At 32.4% G+C, this 18,836-nt stretch overlaps 3 protein-coding genes across 7 annotated transcripts; all 3 read left to right on the forward strand.

The window, feature by feature from the left end:
* The first annotated feature begins 5,010 nt into the window (after positions 1 to 5,010).
* LOC102609920 (putative pentatricopeptide repeat-containing protein At3g13770, mitochondrial) lies at positions 5,011 to 8,771 on the forward strand. The gene is made up of 2 exons (XM_006489983.3): positions 5,011 to 5,867; positions 6,625 to 8,771. Exons 1-2 carry the CDS (start codon positions 5,378 to 5,380, stop codon positions 8,067 to 8,069), a joined length of 1,935 nt encoding a protein of 644 aa, XP_006490046.2. The 5' UTR covers positions 5,011 to 5,377; the 3' UTR covers positions 8,070 to 8,771.
* A 915-nt stretch (positions 8,772 to 9,686) lies between these two features.
* LOC112495626 (uncharacterized) lies at positions 9,687 to 10,248 on the forward strand. The gene has a single exon (XM_025092285.2). The coding sequence runs from the start codon at positions 9,773 to 9,775 to the stop codon at positions 10,073 to 10,075; it is 303 nt and encodes a 100-aa protein (XP_024948053.2). The 5' UTR covers positions 9,687 to 9,772; the 3' UTR covers positions 10,076 to 10,248.
* A 4,801-nt stretch (positions 10,249 to 15,049) lies between these two features.
* On the forward strand, positions 15,050 to 18,550 carry LOC102610834 (uncharacterized protein At2g29880-like). 5 transcript variants are annotated; one of them, XM_025092243.2, is made up of 6 exons: positions 15,050 to 15,195; positions 15,926 to 16,242; positions 16,453 to 16,580; positions 16,680 to 16,742; positions 16,974 to 17,313; positions 17,839 to 18,550. In XM_025092243.2, the coding sequence occupies exons 5-6, from the start codon at positions 16,978 to 16,980 to the stop codon at positions 18,409 to 18,411; spliced, it is 909 nt and encodes a 302-aa protein (XP_024948011.2). In that variant the 5' UTR covers positions 15,050 to 15,195; positions 15,926 to 16,242; positions 16,453 to 16,580; positions 16,680 to 16,742; positions 16,974 to 16,977; the 3' UTR covers positions 18,412 to 18,550. The 5 variants fall into 5 exon arrangements, with proteins under 5 accessions (XP_024948011.2, XP_024948013.2, XP_006490048.2 ...); XM_025092245.2 differs by having other exon boundaries at positions 15,961 to 16,242; XM_025092244.2 differs by having other exon boundaries at positions 15,060 to 15,195; positions 15,953 to 16,242.
* Positions 18,551 to 18,836: the final 286 nt, after the last annotated feature.

Here is an 18,836-nt window from a genome sequence, read left to right on the forward strand (position 1 = left end):
AACCTTTAGCTTCCTTATAACTCCCACTATCTCACAAGGAATTATGATCCATAATTTTTCATTAATTCAATGGAGTGGCTAATTTTTCATCTTCTCATCTTTTTATATTTTCTATTATCTAAAATATCTAAAATATTGGTGGATATTCTTTGTACTTTTTTTTCACTTTCTATTTAAATTCAGCAATATGTAATCATTAATAATAATTAATTATAAGTCTTTTGAAATATTTATTTATTTTATTATGCTAGCAATTAAACTTTAGTGGCTTAAAATACATGAATTAATTAACATAGGAAGAGAGGTTCTTTCATTTTCCCTCAACAATGCCACTAAGGCCTAATTTTAATGCCATAATCCCATATTTAATTATGCAACCTTTTGTTGATTGTCTTTTGGCTTCTTCAAAATTTATTATGCTATCAATTAAACTTTAGTGCCTTAAAATACATCACCTAATTAACATAGGAAGAATGGTGGATATTCTTTGTACATATTTCTTCCTCTTTCTATTTAAATCCAACAATATGTAACCATTAATAATAATTAATTATAAGTCTTTTGAAACATTCATTTATTTTATTATGCTAGCAATTAAAATTTAAGTGGTTTAAAATACATCAATTAATTAACATAGGAAGAGAGGTTCTTTCATCTTCCCTCAACAATGGCACTAGAGCCTAATTTTAATGCCATAATCTTATATTTAATTATGGGCCTAAATTTAATTTTAATAATTTTAATGTCTCTTCCTCTTTCTATTTAAATCCAACAATATATAACCATTAATAATAATTAATTATAAGTCTTTTGAAACATTCTTCAAATTTTATTATGCTATCAATTAAACTTTAGTGCCTTAAAATACATCAACTAATTAACATAGGAAGAAAGGTTCTTTCATCTTCCCTCAACCTCATCTTTTTATATTTTCTATTATCTAAAATATCTAAAATATTGGTGGATATTCTTTGTACATGTTTCTTCCTCTTTCTATTTAAATCCAACAATATGTAACCATTAATAATAATTAATTATAAGTCTTTTGAAGCATTCATTTATTTTATTATGCTAGCAATTAAACTTTAGTGGCTTAAAATACATGAATTAATTAACATAGGAAGAGAGGTTCTTTCATCTTCCCTCAACAATGCCACTAGGGCCTAATTTCAATGTCATAATCATATATTTAATTATGCAACCTTTTGTTGAGTGTCTTTTGGCTCCTTCAAATTTTATTATGCTAGCAATTAAACTTTAGTGACTTAAAATACATCAATAAATTAACATAGGAAGAGAGGTTCTTTCATCTTCCCTCAACAATGCCACTAGAGCCTAATTTTAATGTCATGATCTCATATTTAATTACGCAACCTTTTGTTTAGTGCCTTTTGGCTTCTTCAAGCTCTCTAAACACTAAATATTTAAGATTTGTTATGTTTAGTTTTTTTTTAATTTATTTAATCAACACCCTCTTTAGAAAAATACTTGTATTTTTATTGTTTGATTTATTTGAATTTTTGGTATTGTGTGCTTCATGGAGTACTCTTTTCTTCATGAGTTGAACAATGATAAAGATAGTTGGATGATAAAGGTTAGGCTTTGTAGGATGTGAGAGTCTACTAATACTAAAAAAAATGGAGAATTGATTAGTGTTGACATGATTTTTATTGATAAAAAGGTTGTATAAAAAATTCATTCTCCCATTGTTTTCTCTAATTTTTTTCCCAATTGTTTCACACTTAATGTAGTATGTGTTTTTTTTCGTAGGAAAATCTAATGCATGCAACAATTAGGAAAACTTTAGTGACAAGGTTTAAGCACATGTTGAGTGAGGGTTCTTTGTACAATGTCAAGAATTTGAAAGTTGTTTCAACTACAGGCGAGTACAGACCACTTTCAAATCAGTATAAGATTATTTTCTTGGTTATAACTTCTCTTAAGAGGTTAGAAGAAGGAACTGTCAAGATTCCGATTAATGGATTTCAATTCGTATCTCCAAATTTAATTGATTTACGTGTGAATGATAACACAATCCTCTCAGGTATTTTTTTAATTATTAATGTTTGTTAATCTTTAAGTGTATATTAAAAATTATTAATCCTTATGTTTTAACATGTTTATATTATTTTTCCATAATATTACAGATGTTATCAGAAGTTTATATGGTGTGGGTGATATTGAGATCGTTGGAGCTGGTTGGAAAAAAAGAGATATAAAAATTCTAACGGGTTAGTAAGTTGAATATAATCAAGAAAACTACGACTTTATATTTTTTAGTTATTTATGTTATTTTTTAATTATTGGTTCTCTTTACATTATTAACTTTTGTTAATTTTTATGGATGGCTCAGTAACAACAAAGATTACTTTATGGGGAAAGTTAGGGGAGACATTTGATCCAAACTTGTACAAGAAAGACGAGGGTCCTTGTATTGTGATAGTAACTTCTACAACCATTAAAAATTCCAAGATGATTATTTTATTTAGATCCCACTAATTAACATTTTCAAATGCAATGTGGCTATTTTAATATTATACACAATTTTGGATTTTGTTCAAGTTTCGTTTTAGGTTACATTTGCTCTAAACAGGTGAGGTTAATTTCTCTGCCACAAGTGCAAGCAAAATCTACATAAATCTTCAAATAGATTATGTAGCATCATTAATTGAAAGATTTTCTACCATCTCCAACGTTGTGCAAGTTAGTAAAAGTCTTTACATGTATTTTGCTTATTTCTTTTATAATTCAACGCATTGCTAAGGATCCTCAATTACAAAATTTAATTTGGAACTTATCAACTACAAAAGGTATAAGGTCTGTACACTTAGACTATACACGTTAATATATATTTTTAACGTTAACAAAAAAATTAGTTAACTTTCATAAATAACATTAGTTTTATAAGGCTGCCTCATTTTAAAAAAAATCAATTTATATTTTTTATCAGTTTTATCGAGTGTAAAGAAAAAAATTTGATAATATTAAATTTATTTTCTAAAGCCGCGCGAAGCGCGGTTTTATTTCCTAGTTTTTCTATAAATATGAAATCCGTTTGGTAGTATGAATTTAAAACAGAATTTAAAATAGAAACATCCCACAGATCAAAACACTTTTCTATTATGCAAAATAGCATTAATTCTTCTAGTTTCCATAGTAATAGTAAAGAAAATGTTTTCAATAATGAAATTCATGAAGAATCATCTTTAGAATCAGATGGAAGATGAATGGATGAATGATAAATTTTGTTGTTTAAGTAGAAAATAATGCATTTTATAGTATTAATAATGAGTCTATTACATAACATTTTTTTAAATATGAAAATGTGTCGAGAACAATTATTAAATGTATTAGCAGATGTTTTATATATTCAAAGTTTTAGTTTTTACATTTTATTATTATCTAATTTTGTTTTTGGTCAATTATTTTTCTGATTATACTACTTAAAAGCTAGTGAATTTTATTGTCTTTAAAAAAAAAGAAAAAAAAAGTAGTGACTAGTGATCTCCCAAGTATCAAAACTACCAAATGCCGTAAATGAAAACAAATTTGTGATATTTAATTTAGTTCTTGATAAATTATTTTTTTGAATACACCAATCAAAGCAATGAATCTTATTATCCTCTTTTCATTTAATGAATTTTATTGTCTTAAGAAAAAAAATAAAGTAGTGATCATTGATCTCTCAACTCCCAGGTATTAAAAAGTACCAAATTTAATAGCTGTTGCAAATGAAAACAAATTTTTTATTAAACAGATATGAGTTTTAAGTAAACCCTACAATCCATGTGAAAAAAGTCACTTATTTTTAATTGCTATATAGACTTTACATAGAAATTGTAAAAATTCAATGTTCGAAATTCCGCACCACTAAAACCAAAAATATCGCATCATTGAAAGTAGTGATTATTACAACGGTCAAGTAAAATTAGGGATGGAAAAACAGCTCGGGCTAGCCCATCTTATTCTCACGGGCTTTCACCCGATCTTCTCACATGAGGGTCTGGATAAGGGCTTAAGAAAAAAAACTTGGGTCAAGCCTAAGGACTCTATTTTTTTTTTTAAAATTATAAATTAGAATAATAATTTAAATTTTAAAAATAATGGGAAATAAAAAAAGTAAACTTAAATTCCTAATTTATATATCAATAATGAATTAAAAAAACTTAAAATTATAATATTAAACTCTCTTTTAAATGTTAATTAATTAATTAGAGAATCCAGTATCAAAAAATTAAATCTCTAAACTTTTATTTACTTTATTTTTTATTTATTATTTTATTTTAAAATATTTATTTAATTTAATTCATTGTTGATTATAACAACTTAATTACTATTAACTCATTTTAAATTTACAACAATTTTAAGAAAACTAAAAAAAAAAAGTAAAAATCTAAGTTCGGACAAACCTTACACTTCTTGTCTAATGGGCTTGGGCCTGGACTTGAGAAGTTCAGCCCAAACCCTTAATTTGCCAAACCTAAGAAAAATGAGATGGCAAATTAGAGACATGAGCTTGCAATTTGCAAGTTCGGTCATGCAAGTCCAAAAGCAATTGTCAAGAGACTAAAACAGTCCCTTTAGCAATTTAGAAAGTGGCACTAAGTATACCGCATTCAATAATACTAAAAAAAAAAAAATTGTTGTTTCCATTGACACTCACTTTAACCATGAACATTATTAATACATCATTCTGCATCAACTAGGTATTTGTATCAATTCCTTTTGAATGAGGATGAAAAATCTTTTCCTGATTACAACATTTTAAAAAAAAGTGTTGAATGAATTAAACTAAAAATGTTTGAATAATAGTCGACATAAGAGCCACTCTTTGACTTATGTGACCGTATTTTCCAAAAGTCAAAAACGCAATATTTGTATTTTGCTATTTGTTGCCTTAAATGTTAAAGAATATGTATTATTTGGATTTGGTGTATCACAAACGTAAGATAAAAAAGAGCCTACCAAACAGTTTTTTCATTTTTTTTTAAAATTTTTGTAAAACAAAATAACTTGTGAAAGAAGGGTACCAAACAGCCCTTAATTTTTTTTTTTCTAAACCATGAGGTGGTCTTGAGTGGACCCCAACTGTGAGAGGCACCTTTAAGCCCGTATCACAACCCAGACTAATCCCCGCTCGCACTGGGTCGGCCCGTAAGGAATAAAATACTGGTCAAAGTGGTGACTCCATACGAGAGAGTGCCGAACCACTCGCATCAACCAACTTTGATTAAACAGCCCTTAATTTTACAAACAAACATCATTCTTATTTTCAAAAACAATACAAAATCCAGTTTGAACATTTTGAGCCCAACTGCGGCGTACAAGCAGAGCCGAGAAGGCCAGACTCCAAAGACTAACAGCAGAGCTTACGAACATGAAATGGCTTCAAAAAATCAAACGCCATATGCGTCGTCCCAAGAAGCAATCACGTGCTTTCTCTTCTCTTACATTTACCCAGCAGCAACTAACTGTCCCCTCCTTCCCGCCAAATCCACAAAATTTAAAAACTCTATGCTCCAACGGTCAACTAACAAAGGCCCTGATAGAAATGGCCACTTTAGGCCTCGAAATGAGATTTGAAGAGTATGACACGCTGTTAAACGCTTGTGTGAACCAAAGAACGCTCAGAGGAGGCCAAAAGGTCCATGCTCACATGATTAAAACTTGCTATCGCCCACCAGTGTATCTCAGAACCAGGTTGATTGTGTTTTATAATAAATGCGAGTGCTTGAGTGATGCGAGGAAAGTGTTCGATGAAATGCGTGAGCGGAATGTGGTTTCTTGGACTGCTATGATTTCGGCTTATTCTCAAAAAGCTCATTCATTTGAAGCTTCGAATCTTTTTATTCGGATGTTAAGATCAGGTACTCTTGGATCCTTGCTATTTCTTTTAGGTTTCTTTGCATGCAAGTTACGATTCTGTGGGCTTATGCATGCAGTTTCTCAATCAACCTAATTGCAAAATTAAACACCACATAGGAACTCAACTTAGGGTACGTTCGAGATTGAGGCACTGTGGCTTTTAATTTACAAATGCAATGAAATGGAACCATTAGCTATGAAGTATAAGTGTGCATTTATCAAACATTATTCTCGTTGAGCTAATTTATCAGAAGCATAGCAGTTACAGCTTACAAATGCATTCCAAGAGTTAGCCAAGTGCACGTTCGTCGATGAATTACAGTTGGCCAAGTACATGTTTGTTGATGAATTACAGTGCATATTTATATGATGTATCTATGACAATGTTGATTTTGGCAATTCTATAGAACCATAAAGGTGGTGTTTGGAATTTGTTGGGACTGAAATTTTTATTATAGTTGTTTAAAAAAACTTTAAAGATCTTATTATCAGAATGATAACTGTTGGTAAGGAGGGAGATCCTCTCAAATGACATGAGACAAAAAACTCTAACACATAAATTTCCATGTAGTTGCTGAAACCACTCATAAATTTTAAGATTTTGAGTGATCATGTCTGCAAGTCTGTACATGGCATTAGATGAGGGGAGGCTAATTTTATTTTTTTCTATTATTGGGACCAGTCGATCCCAGAGTTAATTGACGTTAAACTTTCAAACTTGTATTCCTGATATTTATAATAGAGTGTACATCTCTACAGATACAGAACCTAACGAGTTCACTTTTGCCACTGTACTTACTTCTTGTGCGGGTGCTTTTGGATTTGAGCTGGGAAAACAAATCCACTCTCTCATAATTAAGAGCAATTTTGAATCACATATATATGTTGGGAGCTCACTCCTTGACATGTATGCGAAAGCTGGTAGAATCCATGAAGCTCGAGGAGTATTTGAATGCTTGCCAGAGAGGGATGTTGTTTCTTGTACCGCTATAATTTCTGGTTATGCCCAATTAGGTCTTGACGAAGAGGCAATAGAGCTATTTAGGAAGTTGCAAGTGGAAGGGATGATTTCAAATTACGTTACCTATGCCAGTGTTTTGACAGCATTATCTGGTCTAGCCGCGCTGGGTCATGGTAAACAAGTTCACAGCCATGTTCTTCGGTTTGAAATACCGTCATATGTGGTGCTTCAGAACTCCCTAATAGATATGTACTCAAAATGTGGAAGCCTAACTTACTCGCGAAGAGTGTTTGATAACATGTCTGAGCGAACCGTTATCTCGTGGAATGCAATGCTTGTGGGATACAGTAAACATGGTATGGGAAGAGAGGTGGTTGAGCTCTTCAACTTAATGAGAGAAGAAAATAAAGTTAAACCTGACAGTGTCACGTATTTGGCTGTTTTATCAGGTTGCAGCCATGGTGGAATGGAAGATAGAGGACTGGCAGTTTTTCATGAGATAGTAGATTGTAAAGATGGGTTTGAACCGGAGATTGAGCATTATGGCTGCGTGGTTGATATGCTTGGGCGTGCTGGCCGGGTAGGAGAGGCATTAGAGTTTATTAAAAATATGCCTTTTGAACCAACTGCTGCTATTTTGGGTTCACTTTTAGGTGCTTGTAGGGTTCACTATAATGTTGACATTGGTGAATTTGTAGGTCAACGCCTGATGGAAATTGAGCCTGAAAATGCTGGGAATTATGTTATTCTTTCTAATTTATATGCTTCTGCAGGGCGATGGGAAGATGTAACAAGGGTGAGGGAACTGATGAAGGAGAAGGCTGTAACAAAGGATCCAGGAAGAAGCTGGATTGAACTTGACCAAATCCTTCATACATTTCATGCAAGTGACCGTTCCCACCCCATGAGGGAAGAATTGAGTGCAAAGGTGAAACAATTATCTGTCAAGTTCAAGGAAGCTGGCTATGTCCCAGACATGAGTTGTGTGTTATATGATGTGGATGAGGAGCAGAAGGAGAAGGTTCTGCTAGGCCACAGTGAAAAACTGGCTTTGACTTTCGGACTGATTGGTACTCCTGAAGGAGCGCCCATCCGCGTGATAAAGAACCTCCGGATTTGTGTGGACTGCCACAATTTTGCCAAGTTTGTATCAAAGGTTTATGGAAGGAAAGTGTCTCTGAGGGATAAAAACAGATTCCATCATATTGTTGAGGGAACCTGTTCCTGTGGTGATTACTGGTGACTGCTGAAGATTCTTGATGGGAAATATTGTCGTGCCTTGTTTAGAATGCAAGGTAGAATATGATATGGCAGATTTTGAGGTGGAAACAGGAGTATAGATCTCCATCGGTCAATGAGAGTTACAGGCAAAAAACGAGGCTCTGGGAATGTAGAAAGCTAGAGGACAGTATAAGCACTAGATGCAGACATTCAATGACAGCTATTGACCTCAGTCGGAAGTGGTGCAGTTCTATAGAGAAGAAGTTCACTATAAACTAGCCGGTCCTGATCGAATGATTGCAAACCCAAATTGAAACACTAAGGGGAGGGTGAGGGCTGATAGAAGATGCACACAACCAGTGATGGGGAACACAAAACTTTGTGGTATGCTGGTGTAGACTTCGAAGAGGCTTCATAGTTTCGTGTTTACTACAGAGCTACATGTATTTTTGTGGAGGGAATCCAGAAAGATGGTGCGAATTTTGTTTCGACAACGCATCTGCGTGAGTTATAATACATCCAGCATTTCAGTTAAGCTCATCATTTGAGTGGTGTCCAAAGCAGCAGCCGAGATAGCTGAACCTTTGTCATTGCATTGATGTATGAAAATTTGATTGAACCGCATTTCAGTATCTGTCTTCAATTTTCAGGCTTCTTTTAGCCTTTTACTCATCACTGGGATGTAAATTGTTGTCTGTTGAAGCGTTGTACATACTTTTTCATACTAATGGACTTTGTTAGTTAATTTCAAAAATATATAAGTGACTATATATAGATATAGTCACTTTTTTTTTTAGATACAATGGAAAATCTTACTCCAAACAATTGGATTTTAATTTGTATCTAATTATATGTGTCACTTATATATTAGATAATATATTTTGTAATTATTAAAATTGTTATTATATCATCCAACAGATAAAATTAAATTGGGATTCGAATATTAAAATTGCATTAAATTATGAGTTAGAGTATTAACACCTCTTCATTAATCTTATAAAACCTCAATCATATTACAATTACATTTAAGGACAAATATAAATAGGATTAACCCCATTTATATTTTCTTTCTCTCTTTAATTTTATTTTGCTAGCACAATATAATTTTTTTTATTATCATTAAAATAATCTTGAATTTAAGAAGCAATCTTTTAAGCCAAAATAATACTCTTGTAATATCAGTAGCAACAAAATTAGGATATAGTATTGTGATAAAATAAATTAAATAAAATTTTATCTCGCTACAAATAATTTTTTAAGAATTCTCAAACTAATTGTTACACCCAAAGTTTATAGGTACAATAAAATTGTATTGGACCCTTAAAATATTAACTATTTTATAAGATTTTTCTTACTTTTTCTTTTAGATATTTTTCTTTAGAAATTAAATAAATAAAGAAAGTTCGAGGAGAGGAATAAAGTTATTAAGACTGAAAGAGTAAGAAAGTTATTAGAAATTGTAAGATTTATAAATGAAAATACTATTTATTTAGAAAAAGAATACTTTTAGTACTAAATGGAATATAATTAAAAAAAATAAGGATTTTGGCGGGATGCTCTTAAACTATTGATATTTTTCTAAAAATGTTCCATAAAACATAGACTTAAAGCAAAACGACGGCGTATCTCGTCTTGGTCGTCGAAAACGCGAAACAAAACCTGTCACTCCCTTCGCTAGCAAATTTCTCTCTCTCTCGAAACCATCAAGCATTCGACCAAAACACGATGTCGTTCAACAGCATGCTCCGCCAGCGGCTCTTCGCTCGCTTCGGCTCAACCCATGCCGGACCGAGCCGATGGACGACCCCGGGCCATCAGGAGAAGCCGAACGGGTACCTCTTCAACCGAACCCCTCCACCGCCGGGCCAGTCTCGCAAGTGGGAAGACTGGGAGCTTCCGTGCTACATCACCAGCTTTTTGACCGTCGTGATTCTGGGAGTGGGGCTGAACGCAAAGCCCGATCTCACCATCGAGACCTGGGCCCATCAGAAAGCCCTGGAACGCCTCCAGATGGAGAAATCTGAGTGAGTGTGATTCACGATCTTAAGTGGGTACTTTTTTTCCTTTACCTTTTGTGGGTGTTGATAAGTTTGATGTGTAGTTGAAATAAGGGCTTTTTGTGAAACCTTAATTGCTCTTTTATTTAGTTTCTAATTTCAATGTTTTTAACTTTATAAATTTCTACAAGTTTATTTACATAATCAATGCTCTTAACATGTGGAATTTGCATGAATTTTCAATTTTTTCCCTATTAGTATAGTGTTAATATCCTATTATTAGCTAAGTAATGCTTCTTATGGACAAAGCTGATGTCATTGGAGGTATCAATGTGAGTGATAATCGGAATATTTGTGATGAGTTCATGTTCATTTCGTCTTCTTATTGTTAAGAAGTTTGCCCTTTTTTTTGACAATATATGTGGAATCTGATTTGTAACACAATAAGCGATTGGTGACGCAGATTAGCCCTTTGATAAGTTTTTAATATTATTGTGCCGGAGCTGTATTAGCATTTGGTTGTATATTAGTTTCCCAACAGTTCCAAAAGACCAAGAGATCTGAATATATTAATATGTTTTTACATCACTGTCAATAAATTTTTTTTTCTGAATGATCATGTTGTTGGTTATCATGTAAAATACAAGTTTGTGAATTAGTTCTCTTTTTCTAGGAGTATCATAAAGTAGAACTCAGAAGGCCCCTTTTACTTCTAATAACAGAGTTGCTAGACTTGTGCAAAAGCAATGATTGAGCTTTTTGATAGTTCAGATCCATTTTTTTGTGTCTCTATCAGTTAATTGTCTCCTCTCTGAATGTTCAGAAGAACATGCAGTTGGTGCCTGGACGTAGTGCCACATATTTATGATGTTGCTAGTGTGTCCTAAAGTATATAGAGTTGACTACTGAAATTAATTCCTTGTCAAAAATGCAGGAGTTTTTATACTTGTGTGGTTATGCTTGTCACCTGGGAGATTCACTCATATTGTTTATGTTAATATGTCCATTGTCAAATAATGTCGTGTCTTAGTGTGAAGATGTTAAAGACAGCTGTATTTAATATCTTATATGGTTGAATTCAAGTTTGATGATTGTGGTGTCAATGATAGTGTAGGATTACGATTTGAAGTGATCACATTTTATTGTTATTAAGAAAGAGAACTGTCTACAATCTGACCCGAGTCACCTGACCAATCCTATATTTCTTGAACAAGCCATATTGATATACCTGATATTAAAGCAATACATGTTTGTTTTGAAGGACACCAATAAGTATTATCTTTTTCCACAGAATTAGTCTTTTCTTTTAAAAATGTGAATAATTATCTGCTTAAAGTTTATATATCTCATCTGCTTGTGTCTGAAAGACTATGTGCATCATTACATAGCCATTTGATGAATTCAACCACTGGTGATTTTCCTCTGTTGAGGTCTTAACCACCTTCTTTCACCCAATTCGACTTATCTTTTTTACCCAGTGGTTCCAACCATAATTAGATTGTATGTCTGTTTTCTTAAATGCAAATATTACATAGAATTACGCACTCAAAGCTGCTTATGTTTCAAATCTGTTATAGTTGTTTCCATTTTTATTTTGGATCCTCCAAAGCAAGAAAATTGCCTTTGTTTGAACTCCTTGGGTAATATCACATTGAAACACCTTGACATCCAACAAGTGAGCCAACAGAATAGTAATTGTTTTTATTTAGCAATTACTCAGTTCTTTGTAGGAATCATGGAAACAATGTTTATTCTGTTCGATCAAATTCTGTTAGTGGCTATCTAGACCTTGTTTTCCTGGATTTCCACAAAGAACGGAGCCATTGTGAAACAAATAGTACATCTAATCAAATTCTATGAATTGTTAGTGCTAGAGGCTGGCTAAATCATGCTGAAAATTCATGTATGCACTGTTTGTAATGTGTCAAACTTTTAATTCCTGATGGGATGGGTTGAAGATGGATTGGTTAGGGTAGCATCAAAAAGACTAAAGAGTATATGCAGATACATTCACTGTGTTGAAGGATTGATGCAACTTTTCATCTTATCTTTATCTCCCTTTTGAAAGCAAAAGAAAAGTTTTCAGAGTTAAGGGAATTAATCTTGAAAGTTATGTATTTCCTTTTTGGGACTGTAATTCATCATCTTATGCAGTATACTATATTTCTTTTAGCAGTCTTCTAAATTACTATGAAGTAGATGGTTCCCATTGTTCTGATTGTGACAAAGCAGTTATATTGTATCGTATTAAAAAAATAATAATAATAACGCTAACCAAGTTGCAGTGTTGAATCTCACCCAACTGGTGACTGATGTGCCACCTGGTGGGGAAGGAAAACTGTTAACAATCATTTTTTTATTATAATTTTCTATTTATTAAAACTTAACGAAGTTTCTTCAATTCTTCTTATTGAGTTCTTCTGATTCGGCGGACAGATTTATTTTTTTATTTTCTCTTGTTTGTGTATTTGGATTTAATGAGAATTGAACTTTATGCTAGTCTTTTGAAAAAAAATGAAATTAGATGTTATTGGTTAGAATAGATTTTCCTCCAGTATTAAGTGAGGCGTTGTTTGGGCTGTGTTATACTAGAATTATAAAGGATAGGCTCGATTGCTGCCTGATTATAAATATAATAAAATTCTAATTGTAATATATTAGTATTTCAAAAAAATATTTAACATTACATTGTTATAAATACCGTGCGACAAAAAAAATTATAAAAAGATGAACAAAGCTTAGCTTAGTAATACCAGATCCAAATTCTTTTTCATTACCGTCATCGGAAAATTTTTTTCCCCAGATATCGCCGTCGTCATCACCCGTTTCATATCCTCTGACTTCAAGTGGGTAATTTTGGTAAATCGTTAGTAAAAATTTTTTTAGTGCTCAGCAAGCTACTTTCGAGTTTGCAAAAAATCCTTCTATTTTCACTATCAATTCCCTTCAAACCGTCGCCTAAACTTTTCGCTACACTATTTTTACTTAATTGGCTCTTCCAATGAAATTCAGGCAAATAGTGTTTTTTTTAAAAAAAAGGGAAGAAAATCGTTTTTGCTCTTTTATAAATGAAATTTATAATCGTTCTTTATAATTTGGCTGACCAAGGCTGACCAATTCTGAAGGCATTTTATTCAAATCTCTAAATTAAAAAAAAAAAAATTCCACTCCCTCTTAATTTTTTTTGTTAAATTCACATTTCTACTCTAATGTTTTAAAAACTATTTAAATCTCTTTATTTTATGATGTTAACAACTATAAATCCCTCTTTAATTGAGTAGTGGACACCTTCTCGTTTTATTTTTGAGGTTGAGGGTTTGCATCTTCCTTTATATTCGTGGTAATATATTTTTTAAGTTATTATAACTTTGATAGATTAAGGTATGTCTCGATATATGTTAGGCTGTGCACCATCAATCCTTCATCTTTGATCAAGAATCAAAATCTCGTATTCTTGATCAAAATCCTTTGAAACCTCAAACAAAGAACCTTAAAACCTAGGAAACTAATACAACATTTTTTTTTTTTGGGTTTTTTTTACCCTCATACCAAAGCTTGTCTAATCCACTTTTCCACACACCATTCACTTTATCATCTCAAACACACCTCAACCACACCTTCTGAAAAATATCAATAAACACAAAAATATAATAATTTTTTTTTTTTCAGAGTTCTATCAATCTTTGGGTTCTTTAGTATTTTTCTTTTAATAAAGACATTGCCCATGGCATTTGCATTATTCTTTGAAGTTAAGGTCTAGCTGTCTTTCTTATGACTGATGTTCCGGATTCGAGTTTCAATGAGTGCCTGAATTATTAAAAAAAAAAAAAAATATGACTAACCATTTAAACCTATCCGATCTAATTAATTAGAAGGGTAAAATAGTAAAATAAAAAATTAAAATATTTTTCATAACAATATAGTATTGGTAATAATTTTGAAATATCAGAGTGGAAGCATTTGGATCCTATCCGATCCTAATATATTTTTTCAGATTTTTGTAGGTGTTTTGGGACACATTTGCATTTAAAGAATTATATTGCTAGATAATTGAATTGTTCACCGACGAACAATTGGCCCACCGAGAAGCGAGATCACAGAGTAAAGCCCACAAGTTTCTTTGGGCTTTGGTTTAACCCACTGTTTCCTGCTTTGGTAGACTGAGGCAAGAATAAAAGACTATTCACGACTGCTTTATCTTTGTGAAAAATTAAAGAAAAAAATTTACTAACAACATTATTTTATGAGCGCAGATATTTGAACACTAAAAATACACCACTAAAATAAAAATAAAATGATTGTTTATGTTATAGTATTATTTAGCTCACAAAATGATAGTACTGTTTATACTATAATACAATTATTCTTATTTTAACGGCATCTCCTCAGTGTTTATAATATTATATTTTTTAATTGACTAATTGTAAAAAAAATATTATTTAAAAAAAATGTCAGATTTATATTACAAGAATAAAATAATAATAATTCGAACACTAAACAAACACCAATGAAATAAAAATGTGTGACATGTAATGTGAAATCTAAGGATATGTTTGGTTTGAAGAAAATGGAGGAGAGGAAAATAGTGGAATTGGAGGGATGGGAGAAGAAAAGAGTGAAGGAGAATAGTAAAATTAAATTTCATTGTTTGGTTTGAAATAAAATTTGATAAGAAAATGAATTATAATTTTTTTTGGACAAATTTATCCTTTCTCTTAAATATTAAATTATCTATATTAGTAATAAAATATAATTTAATATCAATACTAATTTTTTTTTAATGTCGAAAAGTCTTAAAATAATTCATGATTTATTAGAATATTATATATATAATATATAATAAGGATATTATGGTAAAATTGAATAGCCACAAATGAACTAAAAAAGAAAAACACGTGTCAACACAAGAAACCAGCGTGTTGCTAGCACTGCTCGCATTTAAAAGACCTGATTTCTCTATTCTACCCTTAAAAATATATTAATTTTCTATTATAACACCCTTTATTAAATATAAAAACCCCAATTCTTTCACTTTCTCATAATCGTTTCAGCTTTTGATCCCTTTCTGACAATCCGGCTGCTTTCAGGCGACGGCGGCGGAGCTTCACTGCTATCCTAGCGATTTCCAAACTTCACGGTTTCTCACCTTAGGTATGCTTTCTCATCTCCTTCATCTACTCTATTTTGTTAATTTAGTTTGTTTTGTTAGTCTTGCTGATTTTGCAACGTTGATTGTGTACGCGAGAAAGTCACTGGTTAATTGTCTTCATTTGTTCACTGCTTGTCGTGGATATATTTACATGTGTTTAGTGTGTGCATCCTGTGGAATTGGCTTAATATCATTTGGGTTTTTGTTATATATTCTTGATACTAGAAAAAAGGAAAGTGATGGGAGTTTTGGCATTTGGGTTGCAAATAAAAGAATCTATGTATTGTTTTGTGTTTTGTTTAGAATTTTATGTACTGCTACATTGCCCTCTTTCATGTCATTGATTTCACTTTTATTGGCAATGGATAATGGCCCTTTTTGTGAAGCTGCTATTATGATCTGAAATGTTGTTTCATCACATTTGTTCTGGAAATGTCGTGTGAATAAATGCTGATGTGTAAGGTTTCTGCGATTCATAGTTTTACTCGTATTAGCATTTAGCCTAATTTTAGGAACTTTAGTGGCAAAATTTTTTTATGGCAAATAAGGTTTCAGGGCATTGGTCTAGAAATTTTATTGAACGTGGATTTAAATGGTTTGGGAGATTAATGTTGGAGATTTGTAGTGATAGTACTTTATATGGAGCTAGTGTGAGGATCTTTTGTGAATGAAGTCTGTTATTTTTCACGAAAGTTGAATTGTTTGCTTATTTTATTGATTGTGTTAACCAAGAGGCCGACGTATTTTAATTTGAGGAAGGCTAGCAGTGTTAGGTCCAGTGGCATTTGGAATTATGTTCTGATTTTCATATGACATGAGGAAGTTTTATGCCTACAAGATGGGGTTTCTTAATTGTGGAGGTTTTTGAGCAAACACTATTACAAGGTTAAGACAGGGAGGGGCAAGGGGATAATGAAGAATTGGTTTAAGATAAAATCTGTGATTATGCAAGAATGGAGTGAGAGCAGAGATGCTTTAATAGAACTTTTCGGAAAGGTCAGAGACGAATGGATGGACACCAACTTGACAACTTGGATTGGTGACAATAGGTATATTTTTTCTTTAATCCTTTGCTTTAGCAATCAGCATAGTAACTAGTTTGTTTTAAAGTTCATTGAAGCTCATACTGGTCTATTTACCAAAGATTGGTATATTCTAGAGTAGCTTGTTTTGCATAAGCTTCATTTGACTGAATGTTGTTGCAGTGTTTTATAAACTTGACCCATTATTTGATTAGAATATGCTTGCTGCTTCTGCAGACTCTATGCAGGTATATCTGATGCTCTTAAGTTTGCAAGTTCAGAGATATATATAGTCACAACAATTCCAGAGCTGATTTTGTAGGAGCTGGAGTTACTATACCACCTGATGAAGTTCTAGGAACTGGGTAAGTACACGTAATCAATGCTGTTGGTTCTCATCCCATTGCCTGTGGTTGCTTACATGAAAATTATTTTTGCCTTTTGATTTTGTTTACTACTTGCAGTCGTAAGGTGGAATTGTTGAAGCAACTTCAGAAGAAACCTGAGCACCTGGAGCTGAGATTGCAGTAAGTTACTCTATATGTGGGATTACAATTAAAAATTTGAGTAATATATAGTCCCTCATAATGAGTTGAGGATTATAATTAAGTGGTAATAACTGTTTTGATCGGCTTTGTGAAAGATACTTGCAACCCTAAAGAATTTTAGTGAAGAGACTGAATTAGATGGATAGAAGATCCTCTAGATATGACTGTAGTACAAAGTTTTATGTCTAATTTTTGTTTTCTGTTTAATAGTTAAATGGAATCACAAGCTCCAAAATCAAGATTTTGGAGCCCAGATGAAGATGTTAAGCTCGTGGAGTCACTTTTAGATTTGTATCATGAAGGGAGATTTTGTGTTGATAATAACTTCAAAAGTGGCTACTTGAAGGTTCTTGAGACTGCTTTAGAAACAAAATTGCCGGGATGTGGTATAAAAGCTAAGCTGCATATTGAATCCCGCATAAAGACTTTAAAGATGCAATTTCGAACTTTACACGATATGTTAACTGGACCAAATTGTGGGGGCTTTAAATGGGACCCACAAAGGAAGATTGTGACTGCAGAGAAGGCAGTGTGGGATGCTTATATTCAGGTATTTCTTTTCTATTTTTGCTTTGACATCTCTGCCTCATTTTTATATACTATCTTCTCTCTCTCTCTTTCATTACACAAACAGTTTGTTTATGTATTAGATAATTGAAAAAGAAAAGCACGTAAGGTATCTGATCATACTAAAACATTAGCTTATTAGTTATTATCAATTTAATTGGCTGGTTCTGTGCTGCTTTTGGTGATCCATGCATCTGTTTTAGTGGTGTAGTTTCTCTAATTTTCTATGTAATTGTTTTTTTTGGATTATATGATATGCTTTTGAGAACTGATTGTGATACCGAATTGTAAAGTGTTTGTTTTCGGAGTTTTTTTTTTCATTTTTTTTTGGGTGCATTAAATGTCAGAAAAAGGTCCGGACATTCTGTGATTCAAATGCTTATTTCTTTTGACTTGGTAATTAGGTGTTAATTTCTTCTATTTTTAAGTTGTCTATCTTCAATCCCATTTTAACTTAGAGGCATAAAGAGGCAGAGTCATTAAGATTGATCATTTTAAATAATTGCAGTCTCATAGACAGGCAGCAAATTTCAAGAATAAAGCATTTCCGTATTATGAGGATTTGTGTACAATTTATGGTAAAGACCATGCAACTGGAAGAAATGCAGTGGCCCCTGCAGATGTTGTGGAGAAAATCGAGAGGACAAGAGTGAACAATGGAACTGAAGGCAAGAATTTGAACTTGAATGGTGAGGATGTGAGGGATGATGTGGATGATAATATGGCTTTCTCACATACTCGACAAATGCATCCAAAAACTTCAAATAGCTCATCAAGAAAAAGGGGAAGAGATGAAGATTCAGAGGATTCTGTAGAGTCACTTAAAGAGCTAGCAATTCTTATTGTTAGGGAAATGAAAGAATCTTCTAGTCGCTTGAGTCAAGCTATTGGACAAGAAATCAACGATAAACAAGTAGGGTTAAATGGCGAGTTGAAGAAGATTACAAGCCTTACAACAGTAGAACGACTTAAGGCCACCAGGCTAATTGCTCGTGATAATGCCGCACTCAATGTCTTTTATAGCCTTTCCGATGAGGATAGAAAAGTATGGGTTAAACTTTTTCTTAGTGGTGAAATTTAGTTTATTAAAATGTCTAACAATGTAGTTTATGAAATTATTATTGCGAAAAATTACCAATCATTTTTAACTCATATTTTTTATTTTAGTTGTTGATTTTAATGCCAAAGGCAGTCATATATTGAGATGATGATGTTCAGCAGCTATTACACCTGAGCCTTGCTCTCAGTTAAGTCCAGTTATGAGATTCTAATTGCGTCAACTATTGCTTAGAGAAATACTAATGAATCAAGAAGCGCAAGAACTGGATGATCAAGAATATAACTTTCAATTATCTGTTTGGTTGAACAGAGACATGGTCGTGATGAGACCAGCATAATTACACAGAGTCTATGATTCTGAAGGGAAAAAACATGACCTGTTTCCCTTGCTGCTTTGGGATCCAAACAAGTCTTGTCGATTGAAAACCTGTTGCCTACTGCTCAAAA

This window comes from Citrus sinensis, chromosome 9 (assembly GCF_022201045.2).
Source record: "Citrus sinensis cultivar Valencia sweet orange chromosome 9, DVS_A1.0, whole genome shotgun sequence".
Classification (NCBI taxonomy): Eukaryota; Viridiplantae; Streptophyta; class Magnoliopsida; order Sapindales; family Rutaceae; genus Citrus; species Citrus sinensis.